This window comes from Pelodiscus sinensis, chromosome 8 (genome assembly GCF_049634645.1).
Source record: "Pelodiscus sinensis isolate JC-2024 chromosome 8, ASM4963464v1, whole genome shotgun sequence".
Lineage (NCBI taxonomy): Eukaryota > Metazoa > Chordata > Testudines > Trionychidae > Pelodiscus > Pelodiscus sinensis.
The window spans coordinates 55,861,332-55,873,451 of NC_134718.1; the positions used below are offsets into that span (position 1 = coordinate 55,861,332).

At 41.1% G+C, this 12,120-nt stretch overlaps 1 protein-coding gene across 1 annotated transcript in view; it reads right to left on the reverse strand.

Moving 5' to 3' along the window:
* Positions 1-725: 725 nt before the first annotated feature.
* The window catches only part of ACADSB (acyl-CoA dehydrogenase short/branched chain), a 29,774-nt gene continuing 18,379 nt past the window's right edge, over positions 726-12,120 (reverse strand). Inside the window, exons 8-11 of the mRNA XM_075935313.1 lie at positions 9,564-9,653; positions 7,776-7,913; positions 2,412-2,511; positions 726-1,657 (exon numbers count right to left, since the gene is read on the reverse strand). Of these exons, the coding sequence (XP_075791428.1) occupies positions 1,587-1,657; positions 2,412-2,511; positions 7,776-7,913; positions 9,564-9,653 (399 nt within the window). The 3' untranslated portion in view covers positions 726-1,586. The remainder of the gene's footprint in view (positions 1,658-2,411; positions 2,512-7,775; positions 7,914-9,563; positions 9,654-12,120) is intronic.

Genomic DNA, 12,120 nt, shown 5'->3' on the forward strand with positions numbered 1-12,120 from the left:
GCACTTAGGCACCTTCTCCACGGTTTTAGCCTGAAGTAATCTTGTCAGAATACAAATCTCTAGCTCAAATTCAGTGGTGCTTTAAACTTCAACTAGCTGTCCAGCAGGGGAGCGCAGGTTGCATCTTACACAATTCATCAGCTGCTAAGCCATCAATCTGTGTAGCTCAAGTGTTTCATAGTGTGGCTGCTTTCATTTGATCTAGACCAACTCAAGTGGATAACTTGAACTAACTGTTCCAGAGAAAAAATGTCCTAAAATAAATTCTGGCTGGTCTTTACCCTCAGTTTCTTTTAGTTTAGCTGGAAGCATATTTGCAAACAACTTGATTTTTTTTCTCTTGAAAGTCACCAAACCATTGATCAAATGAATCTTGAAACTTCTTGTTTGTTTCAGTAAAGGGACAACTGTCACCCTAATACAAACATTCAATGGAAAAGTCACTCTACTTTGAAGTAGTCACATTAAAGCTGAAGATTCAATCACCATAAAGGGAGAAATGGTGCAGGGTTGAATCACAAGTTTAGCAAAGATGAAGCCCCAAATACTAATCTCTACTGTGATTCCACTGGTGACCTTGGGCAAATCACAACGGTGACACTTACCAATAAGTTTAAAAATGACACTGTGCTTTTTGTTTTGTGTTCATTCAGGAATCTGCTTGTTTTACTGATATAAAAAATGTAGAATTAGTAAAGTATCTCAAGACTCTCAGACTATGCAGATCATGAAAACTCATACTTTAATTGAAGAAGCTGTAGCTCGGAATCTAACAAAACATCCTTTTAAAAAATATTTTATAGTTGGTGGAATTAAATGGCTAAAATAGAATTAAAAGCTGTGATTAAACATTCCTCCTCTTTTAGTTGCTAAGCTTTTAGTCATTTGTTCTTAGTTTTCTGGTTCTCCAAGCACTGACTCATTCAGTGCAAGCAATATCTAATGTAAAAAAGAAGCAGACAAAAAAGATTCAGTCTTTCACCTTTTATATATAAAGATGCAAACTTTTCTCTTTTGCAGAATACCTTTAATTTCCATCACTGAGTTTCTCCATCTAAGGGCCATATCCTTCACAGGGAGCCTGTGAAGCTTAATGTTTGTAACATGATTTAAACATGGAAACTACTATAAATATTAAAAGTATAAAGAGTATCAAATAGCTTATGTCATTGACCTTTTGCAGAGCTACCAGGACTTCCTGAAAGTTTCTGTTAATCAAGGACTGCTGAAATTTCCAGCTCTGCTCATTCTCACCACACCAAATGGTGCACAGCTGACTTTACACCAGCCAATTATATGTCTGCTCTGGGGGAACTACCTGCTTCCTAACATGGTTTTGTGCCCTTTTGGGCCGCTAGAACAGATTGAGGATTTATCTCGCATTGCTTGTTTCCTTGTGTTAGCAGAAACCATCTAATCACTTGAATTATTGCACTGTTTTAGAAGGGTATTAAGGATAAAATTCCATGATTTGTTTTTGTTTTTCTAAATTCACAATTTGGAATAAACATTTAACCTATGATTTCATCCATGAGATGTGCTGATTCTAATTTTCAGTCTAAACAGTCATGACATCCTTGTTGTTTTCAGTATTCTTGAGCTATGCATTTTGCAATTGTACTCAACTGGATATTTGAAGTTCCTTCATATATTGCACCTGAAACAAAGCAAAGGAAATACAACTGTACTAAGCACGTGAACAGTAACTTCAACCCTTGAATTAAAGATTCAATTAGAGCTCTAAGATTACAAATAGAGCTCTGTGAGGATATAAAATTGGTATCTGCATTAGAGATGTTTGAGTATAAACTAAGGATGTTAAATATCGATTAATTTACTAGTCAAGTATTCGATGGAATTTCCATAGACTACTTGACTAGTAGATAGGCACTTCCGCATTCCTCCTTTGAAATGTACAAGAGTCCCAGCAGTGGCTCTTGTGCATTTCAAAGTTGGAACTCTGCGTGCAGCCTGGGGTCAGTAGGATGTCCCGCTGATTCTGGGCTCCAGGAGGGCGTTTCTGCTTTGAAATGTACAGAGCCTTAGTATGGGACTTAGAAGCGCAAGCGGAAGTGAGACTTGGATTCCTAAATCAGTTGGACACTTTTAAACCCAATTTTCTCCCTCACACGACTTCAATTTTCTGTAAGTTCCTTTGATTCATTTGAACTGAAATTTTGATTGAACAGTAACATTCACACTAAAGTTGTACACACACTCTTTTTACACTGAATTAAATATGATAGATTGACTGAGATACCTATTTATGACCTTTATCATTGTCATATTTCAGTGTTTGTCTGCTGAAAGGAAATTTTTTCTGACAAATTGGTATCCAGGTAATTGAACCCACCGTGAAACACCACCAAACCCAAGTCTATATTATATAGTCATAAGAAATATCTGCTTACCAATTTTACAGTCTCGGTAGTATTTTTCAATTGGGTAATCTTTTGTGAATCCGACTCCACCCATCCATTCAATACATTTACTAGTTGTCAGTGCTGCAACCTAAGGAAAATCAGATTCACAATTATCATCCCAGGACACACCTTTGCCAAGATGTCAACAACATTTGTTCCATCTAATTTTAGCCACCTATCTTGTATAAACTGTATAAGAATGTTGTTTGCACGCCAATTTAAGGTTCATTTCTACTTCACCCACCTAATGACATGAAATCAGAATACCTATTTGTAACAGTTCCCTCCCTACCTAGAAATAGATTTTAATTGTTGTTTTGACTATCATGGCAAGTGAAAAGGAAGCAATTCCATGTTCATAGACATTTTTGGATCTTATATGCTGAAATATCATTATGACTGGAGGAGGCATTCCTGACCACAGATTATTTTCCCCCAATTTGCCATAGCAGTGACGTCTGAAATTGAATATTTCAGGGTATCTCCTTGAGGGTGAATGCTAGTATTCCTTGACCACGGGGTGCTCTTCCAGGAAGGACTGCTTGGCAGAAATGGAGTTCACCTTTCCAGGAGCGGGAAGGCCTTGTTTGGACACAGACTGGCTAACCTTGTGAGGAGGGCTTTAAACTAGGTTCGACGGGGACAGGTGAGCAAAGCCCACAGGTAAGTGCTGCATGTGCGGGACTGGGAGATGGGTTGGAAATGGGGGGGACTACGGCCTATAATGGCAAGGAGAAAGGAGGGTCAGGGCACAACAGGGAGGCAAGATCAAATCAGTATCTTAGATGCCTATATACAAATGCGAGAAGTATGGGTAATAAGCAGGAAGAACTGGAATTGCTAACCAATAAATACAACTATGATATCATTGGTATTACAGAAACCTGGTGGGATGGGACTCACGATTGGAATGTTGGTATGGAAGGGTACGGCTTGCTCAGGAAGGACAGACAGGGAAAAAAGGGAAGAGGGGTTGCCTTGTATATTAAAAATGTACACACTTGGACTGAAGTGGAGATGAACGTAGGAGATAGCTGTGTAGAGAGTCTCTGGGTTAAGCTAAAAGGGGTAAAAAATGAGGGTGATGTCATGCTAGGAGTCTACTACAGGCCACCTAGCCAGGTGGAAGAGGTGGATGAGGCCTTTTTTAAACAATTAACAAAACTATCCAAAGACCAAGATTTGGTGGTGATGGGGGACTTCAACTATCCAGACATATGTTGGGAAACTAACACAGCGGGGCACAGGCTATCCAATAAGTTTCTGGACTGCATTGGAGACAACTTTCTGTTTCAGAAAGTTGAAAAAGCTACCAGAGGAGAAGCTGTTCTGGATTTGATTTTAACAAATAGGGAGGAACTAGTTGAGAACTTGAAAGTGGAAGACAGTATGGGGGACAGTGATCATGAAATAATAGAGTTCATGATCTTAAGGAAAGGTAGAAGGGAGACCAGCACAATTGAGGTAATGGATTTCAGGAAGGCAGATTTTGATAAACTCAGAGAACTTGTAGGTAAGGTCCCATGGGAAGCAAGACTGAAGGGAAAAACAACTGAGGAGAGTTGGAAGTATTTCAAAGGGACGCTGTTAAGGGTCCAAAAGCAAACAATTCCGCTGTGTAGGAAAGATAGAAAATATGGCAAAAGACCAGCTTGGCTTAACAAGGAGATCTTGCATGATCTCAAAATAAAAAAGGAGTCCTATAAAAAATGGAAACTAGGACAAATAACAAAGGATGAATATAGGCAAGCAACACGGGAATGCAGGGGCAAGATTAGAAAGGCAAAGGCACAAAATGAGATCAAACTAGCTACAGGCATAAAGGGAAACAAGACGACCTTTTATAAATACATTAGAAGCAAGAGGAAGACCAAGGACAGGGTAGGCCCACTGCTCAGTGAGGAGGGAGAAGCAGTAACAGGAAACTTGGAAATGGCGGAGATGCTCAATGACTTCTTTGTTTCGGTCTTCACCGAGAAGTCTGGAGGTGTGCCTAACGTAGTGAATACAAGCAGAGAGAGGGTAAGTTTAGAAGATAGGATACACAAAGAACAAGTTAAAAATCACTTAGGAAAGTTAGATGTCAGCAAGTCACCAGGTCCTGATGAAATGCATCCCAGGATACTCAAGGAGCTGATAGAGGAGGTATCTGAGCCTTTAGCTATGATCTTTGAAAAATCAGGGAAGACGGGAGATTCCAGAAGACTGGAAAAGGGCAAATATTGTGCCCATCTATAAAAAGGGGAATAAGAACAACCCAGGAAACTACAGACCGGTCAGTTTAACGTCTGTCCCAGGGAAGATAATGGAGCAGGTAATTAAGGAAATCATATGCAAACACTTGGAAGGTAATAAAGTGATAGGGAATAGCCAGCATGGTTTTGTGAAGAACAAGTCATGCCAAACTAATCTGATAGGTTTCTTTGATAGGATAACGAGCCTTGTGGATAAGGGAGAAGCGGTGGATGTCATATACCTAGACTTTAGTAAGGCATTTGATACGATCTCGCATGATATTTTTATTGATAAACTAGGCAAATATAACTTAGATAGGGCCACGATAAGGTGGGTGCATAATTGGCTGGATAACCGTAGTCAGAGAGTTGTTGTTAACGGTGCTAAATCCTGCTGGAAAGGGATAACAAGTGGAGTTCCGCAAGGGTCTGTTTTGGGACCCGTACTGTTCAATATCTTCATCAATGATGTAGATATTGGGATAGAGAGTACGCTTATTAAGTTTGCAGATGATACCAAACTGGGTGGGGTTGCAACTTCTTTGGAGGATAGGGACATAATTCAAAATGACCTTAGCAAGTTAGAGAAATGGTCAGAGGTAAACAGGATGAGGTTTAATAAAGAGAAATGCAAAGTGCTCCACTTAGGAAGGAACAATCAGTTTCACACATACAAGATGGGAAGCGACTGTCTAGGAAGGAGCATGGCGGAAAGGGATCTAGGGGTCATAGTGGACCACAAGTTGAATATGAGTCAACAGTGGGATGCTGTTGCAAAAAAAGCAAATATGATTCTAGGTTGTATCAACAGGTGTGTTGTAAGCAAAACCCGTGAAGTCATTCTGCTGCTCTACTCTGCACTAGTTAGGCCTCAGCTGGAGTACTGTGTCCAGTTCTGGGCGCCACATTTCAAGAAAGATGTGGAGAAATTGGAAAGGGTACAGAGAAGAGCGACAAGAATGATTAAAGGTCTAGAGAACATGACCTATGAAGCCAGGCTTCATGAACTGGGCTTGTTTAGTTTGGAAAAAAGAAGATTAAGGGGGGACATGATAGCGGTTTTCAAATATCTAAAAGGGTGTCACAAGGAGGAAGGAGAAAATTTGTTCCTCTTGGTTTCTGAGGACAGGACAAGGAGTAATGGGCTTAAAGTGCAGCAAGGGAGGTTTAGATTGGACATTAGGAAAAAATTCCTAACTGTCAGGGTGGTCAAATATTGGAATAAATTGCCAAGGGAGGTGGTGGAATCTCCCTCTCTGGAGATATTTAAGAACAGGTTAGATAGACATCTGTTAGGGATGGTGTAGACGGAGCTTGGTCCTGCCTTGAGGGCAGGGGGCTGGACTCGATGACCTCTCGAGGTCCCTTCCAGTCCTATGATTCTATGATTTGATATTTTACTGAGTGGAAATTAATACTACACTTCCTTTCTTTAATTCTGCTCTTTGAGATACTTCTATATGTTACTAGCTGGACTTACCCGGCGTTGCCTAGGAAACCGGAGGAACAAAATTTAGAAAAACAGAAGCTGGTCCTGACAGCCTCCAGCCACACCGCAGTTGCCAGTGCCTGACATCTGGCCATTATGGCAGACCCCCATGCTTTTCTACTGCTGCATAAAGCAAAATCTCTGACCCCAAAAAGAGTCATTGCAATGTTGAGAATCAGAGCTATATGACTTGTATCTGAGTTTGCCAAAAGTCACAATAGAAACTATGTCTCTTTTCTTCCCATGTCATGAGTCTTGGAGCCATTAAAAGCACAGTGGAAGGGAGAGCCTTCAAATCACCATGGCTTGTTTCCCCACCATTGCTTGGAAGCATATGGAGACCCCTCTTCAATAGTGCTATGTTTTACTTCCTATTAGATGGTATTTTTGCTAATTATCCTTGTAGAAGCTAATTTTTTTTGTTAGGGAAGTAGCCGATAGGCACGCTGGGTCTGCAAATTCTCATCCAAGACCTGAGTACAGGGATGGCTCAATCAATGTGGCTGGCCCTACTGAATCTGAGAGATTTCAAGGTGACACCTCAAATTCTTCTCCCATCTTTTCTGATGAAACTATGAGTCAACTTCCTGAGCCTGCTGGCACCTCTATAGTCCCTCGTCCAGCACCACCCCCTTGACCAGCTGCCCCTCCCATGAACTGCATCTCTCACCTTCCCCGGGATCATCCAGTATCAAACCCAGGACCAGTGCCCAGATTTGAGGGATCCCCCTCCCCCGGCCTTAGATTAATTTCTCACCCACCCAGCATCATCCAGTGTTGCCTCTTGGGCCAGAGCCCCTCAAAGGAGACCCCCTCCCCTGCCATGGGCTTCATTTCACACTCACTCCCTGCAGGATTGTCCAGCCCCACTTCCTTCATCCCCCTACAATCCTGCTCTCCCCCCACTCACTCCCAACGGTCCAGCCCCCCTGGACCAGCCTGCCCCCCAACGATCCAGTCCCCCCCAATCCTGCCCTACCCCCCACTAGCCCCCAACAGTTCAGTCCTCCTGGAACAGTCCCCCCCATTCATTCCCTCCCCACAGCTCTCATCTCCAGATCCCCAATGCACCTCCTTCCAGACATTTTTTCAAAGTGGCAGCTGAGCGGTAACACCAGCTCCGCCTCCTCCACCTAGAGCGAGCCCCAGCAGCAACCTGCCCGCCCATTGGTCAGCCACCGGGCCCTGAGCCAATCACAGTATTGAAGAGGGGCCTCCATTTGCTTCCAGCAATGGCGGGGAAGCCACTTCTCCCCACACTGCCAAGCTCTGTGTAGCCCCGGGGAGAGGCGTCGGTCTCTCATCTCTTCCCTCCCACAGTACCTTAAAACCTTCTCCTGGAGGAATGGTTATCCCATGGAAAGTTTGGATGCGGTAGCTCTTATAGTGTCCAAGTTATTAGAGCACAAACATACAAACATTCTCCTTTATATATTAGATTTAAGGGGGTTATACTGTTTCTCTCTCAGCTGACCTACTTTCATCCCATCCGAAAACTGTGAACTGGAAACAAAAGAACTATGTTCCATTTACAAAGAAAAGAAGTTATTAAAAACAAATTTAGCAAATACATGAGGTTAAAACTAACAGCAAATGAACTGAGTAACCAATAAAGTACATTTTGTTTACCTCTGCAGCATAATACTTGGCCATGCTTGACTCTTTTACGAATGGCTTTCCTGCTTCTACAAGTCGGGCTGCATTGTAAGTCAGCAATCTTGCTGCTTCCAGCTGGGTGGCCACTTGAGCTATCTGATGTTGCATTCCCTGTAACAAGTTGGCCTGACATTAGATAAAACTTATAACACATTTAATATTTTTAAAAGTATTATCCAGCTGCCTAACTTCAATATGCAGCAAAATGTATATTGCTTTTCAAAAATTTAAAGCTCATGGCCTGACTCTCTGTATGTTATACTCTGGGTGAAAACCACTAGGCACCTATGTTGCATTACTCTTCAAATAGCAAGAGGCAATATTTAATCTTTTTCTTATTTTCCTTTCCCTCCTCTTTAGCTACCTGTGGCTACAGTATAGGCCACATTTGCACAAAGGTGTTTTCATGTATGTATAGCTTAAAATACAATATTTATACAATGCAAGGTTTAGAATTTTAAAATACTTGGATATAAACAGACCTGCCATTGACTCCAATCACTAAGGCTGTGTCCAGACTCAGGGGTTTTTTCGAAAAAAGTAGCCTTTTTTCGATAAAACTTCACCTGCGTCTAGACTGCAGCCGCATTCTTTCGAAATTAAATTGAAAGAACGCGGCTTTTCTTTCGATGGCGGTAAACCTCATTTCACGAGGAAGAACGCCTTCTTTCGAAAGAAGGCGTTCTTGAATGTAAATAGGGCTTCTTCGAAAGAGAGCATCCAGACTCACTGGGTGCTTTCTTTCGAAAAAGCGGCTTGCTCTTTCGAAAGTTCCGCGTACAGTCTAGACGCTCTCTTTCGAAAGAGGCTCTTTCGAAAGTATCTTTCGAAAGAGGCTTGCAGTCTAGACATAGCCTAACTGAAAAAAGGTAGGAGACTTTTTTAGAGTGTGGGAGGAGGAGTGGCCTACCAAGTAGTATGAAGTTATATTGCCTGATCTTGGAATGGAAAACTCTATGATAGAAAGAGAGGATGCTGTGTGGAGTGGGGCAGAAGAGAATATAATGAGCATGGAAATGTTTAAGTTTTTTAATTTTTCTGGTGGATAAAAACCTCTCATCCACTCTATATCCCACCCATGCATAACCCTGTCCCTAAAATTTATAGAAGGCTGCAGTCTGCAGAAAAAGACCCCCTTTTGATGATCATAAAGTTTGTCAGTAGTCTGGGAGCACAACATAATGAATTTCATTCCAGGGGAAGTTAATGACATACAGGTAAGTGTCATTGGATTTGTAAAAAATCTACAAAATCAATTACAGTGGTGCCACCCTCTGTGGCATAATGGAATGTGTGTGAAATAGATATTACCAATGAACTAAGTGTCTTTATATAAAGCAAGAGTCAAATTATTAAACTTCCTTCAGTTTCTCCTTATCTGTTTAATGTTTCCAGGGTCTCCAGAGAGCATCATCCCCTACTTCGTGAAAAAATGGAGTGAAAATTAAGACAAATACAATTTATTGTATGGATCAAAAGTGTACCAGATTAGGTGTATACATACATTGTTTATTTCATACTTGTGTGTTTAGATTTTAACTAATGATTGAAATAACAGATACAGATTTGCAGTCTGTATATAACAAATTAAAGCTTATCTGAATTTCTTTTCAATTGCCATTCCCAGACATTGAGAAGGGGAGACATTAAACAACACTAGGGCACTATAGCTATTCAGTTAGATTATTTATTCCTGACACATTTTATTATGATTACTACTCCTTTAAGAAGACAGCTTTTAATATATACACTGACAAATACCTGAAAATCAAATATGCTTTTCCCAAACTGTACTCTCTCCTTTGTATATGGAACAGTGTGGTCAAAACATCCCTGTGCCAATCCCAACATCTGTGAATGAACAGAGAAACAAAGATTACACTGAGTAAACAATTTGTACATTTAATGTACCCAACGGAGGTAATAATTACAGTAATTCTTTTTCTGGGCAGATGGTGTGCCTTTTTAGTTTTTTGGCATTCAAGAAGATGAGCTTAGTTTTTCTCTGTAAAAAGAAATGCTGTATATAGCATCAGGAATAATGAAACCAAAGATGATGATGTAAATATAAAGTATAATAAAACAATTCTAATTGGAATCTTAACTGAGGTTTTACTAGTATTACAATACTTGTCCAGGTGACTCGTGATAAAGAGTCTAGGTAAAGAATAAGCCTATTGTATAATCAGGTGGATGCATAGCGAAGCCCTGTATAACAAGGCAAGAATTTAGTAAAAAATTGTAGTGAACTTTTCTGTAAAAATCAGAGGTGTTATAGATGATGACCCAACTAGTCTTTTCTAACTTCAGTATGCAATTCTGTGAAAAGTCCTAATTGCTTTGGACAGGAAAATTACTGTATACCAAACAGTGGAGCCACATCTACACTGCGAGCTTTCTCGGCAAAAAATATGCTAATGAGTGACTCATTTGCATATTTTTTGCGGAGAAAACTCGTAGTGTAGACATAGCCTGGCTAAATATATACATCTACTAGGGATATTAAAAATGAGAAAAAATATTAATGGTGCAACCCATAGATATTTTTAATCAGTTACACAACTGTGGGGTTGCTGCAGCTCCCGGTCCTATGGGACTGCCAGGGTTCCTGTAGCCCCACCATTGCAGGGCTGCAAGCAGCCCTATGAAGAGTTTAACTAGTGCCAATAAGTGTAAACTTATTGGTTAACCTGTTAAACTCTTATATCCCTACTACCTACAGAAACTGAATTACTATCAAATTATTTTGCTGTTATGAAGGTGCCAGATTACAAAATCAAACAAAATACAAATACAAAATTAGAGTAATTTAGCTATAGAAGTGGTACAGTGATGAAGCTCAAGCATCCCCATAATGTTCTGGAGAGCCCAGTTTTAGAGGACAGTTAGGAGATCTGATAACTATTCAACCTTTGGCAGCTCTACTGAAGATACCAAGTCAGCAGCCAGTTGTGATGTGGACATGTACTTACTTGCACCTGAAGTAACGGTAACAATTCATATAGATCACTAAAAAGCCATCAGAAATAAAAACTTTGAATTACTATCAATCTAGCTGGACTGGATGAAAATTAGTGACCTAGAAATTGAACGTATTGCAAAACAAATCCCCTGGACCTCTGATATCTCACATCTAAGATGTTAGATGAACGGATTTAAACTCCTACTTCCTAATAACTTCACTATGACATTCAGTTATGAGTCATTATTTAACACCTGCTCATATAACAAACTGAATATGAGCCAACAGTGTGAAGTTGCAAAAAAAAAAAAAAAAAAAAAAAGCAGCGCACTAATATTCTGGGGTGTATTAATTGGAGCGTTTTACATAAGATGTGGAAGGAAAATTTTCTGCACCACTGAGCACTGGAGAGGCCTCAGGGGTATTATTGTGTCCAGTTTGGGGCACAACATTGCAAGAAGAATGTGGATAAACGAGAAAGTCCAAAGGAGAGAAATCTAAATGATAAATGATTTAGAAATGCTGACCTATGAGGAAAGGTTTAAAAAAAAAAAAAGGTCTTTAATCTTGAGAAAAAGACAACTGCATATAGGGACCTCAGTTTTCAAATCTCTCTATATATTAAAAAAAGCTTTTCCTGCAGGACGACAAAGTGACATCATCACATCACTTTGCAACCCACCAGCCTCCTCCCTTTCTCCCCGCTCCCCTCCCAACTCGAGCCTGAATTTGCTGCTTCCCCTCACCATTTGGAATTGCTATTTTAAACCAAGCCCCCATTCCCCTTCCTCCACCTCCAGCCCACAGGGTTTTCAATGCCAAGAAACATGGCACAGTAGCCAGCAGACCCCGCATCACAGCCATAACAGCCCAGGGGCAGTGCACGGGAGGGGGAGGGTGCAGTGCTCAGGACAGCAGCCTGGGTACGTCTACACTAGCTTGCTAGTTCGAGCTAGGTAGGCAAATGAGGGCAACCGGAGCTGCAAATGAAGCCCGGGATTTAAATATCCCGGGCTTCATTTGCATCTTCCTGGGCACCACCATTTTTAAATCCCCCTTAGTCCGAACTTCGTGCCCGCGGCAACACGCAGCACAGAGTAGGTAGTTCGAAATAGGATCTCTAACGAGGTGTACCGGTAGTTCGAATTAGAGATCCTAATTCAAACTACCTACTCTGTGCCGCATGTAGCCGCGGGCACAGATTTCAGACTAAGGGGGATTTTAAAATGACGGCGCCCGGGAAGATGCAAATGAAGCCCGGGATATTTAAATCCCGGGCTTCATTTGCAACTCCGGTTGCCCTCATTTGCCTACCTAGCTCGAACTAACGAGCTAGTGTAGACATACTCTGACTGA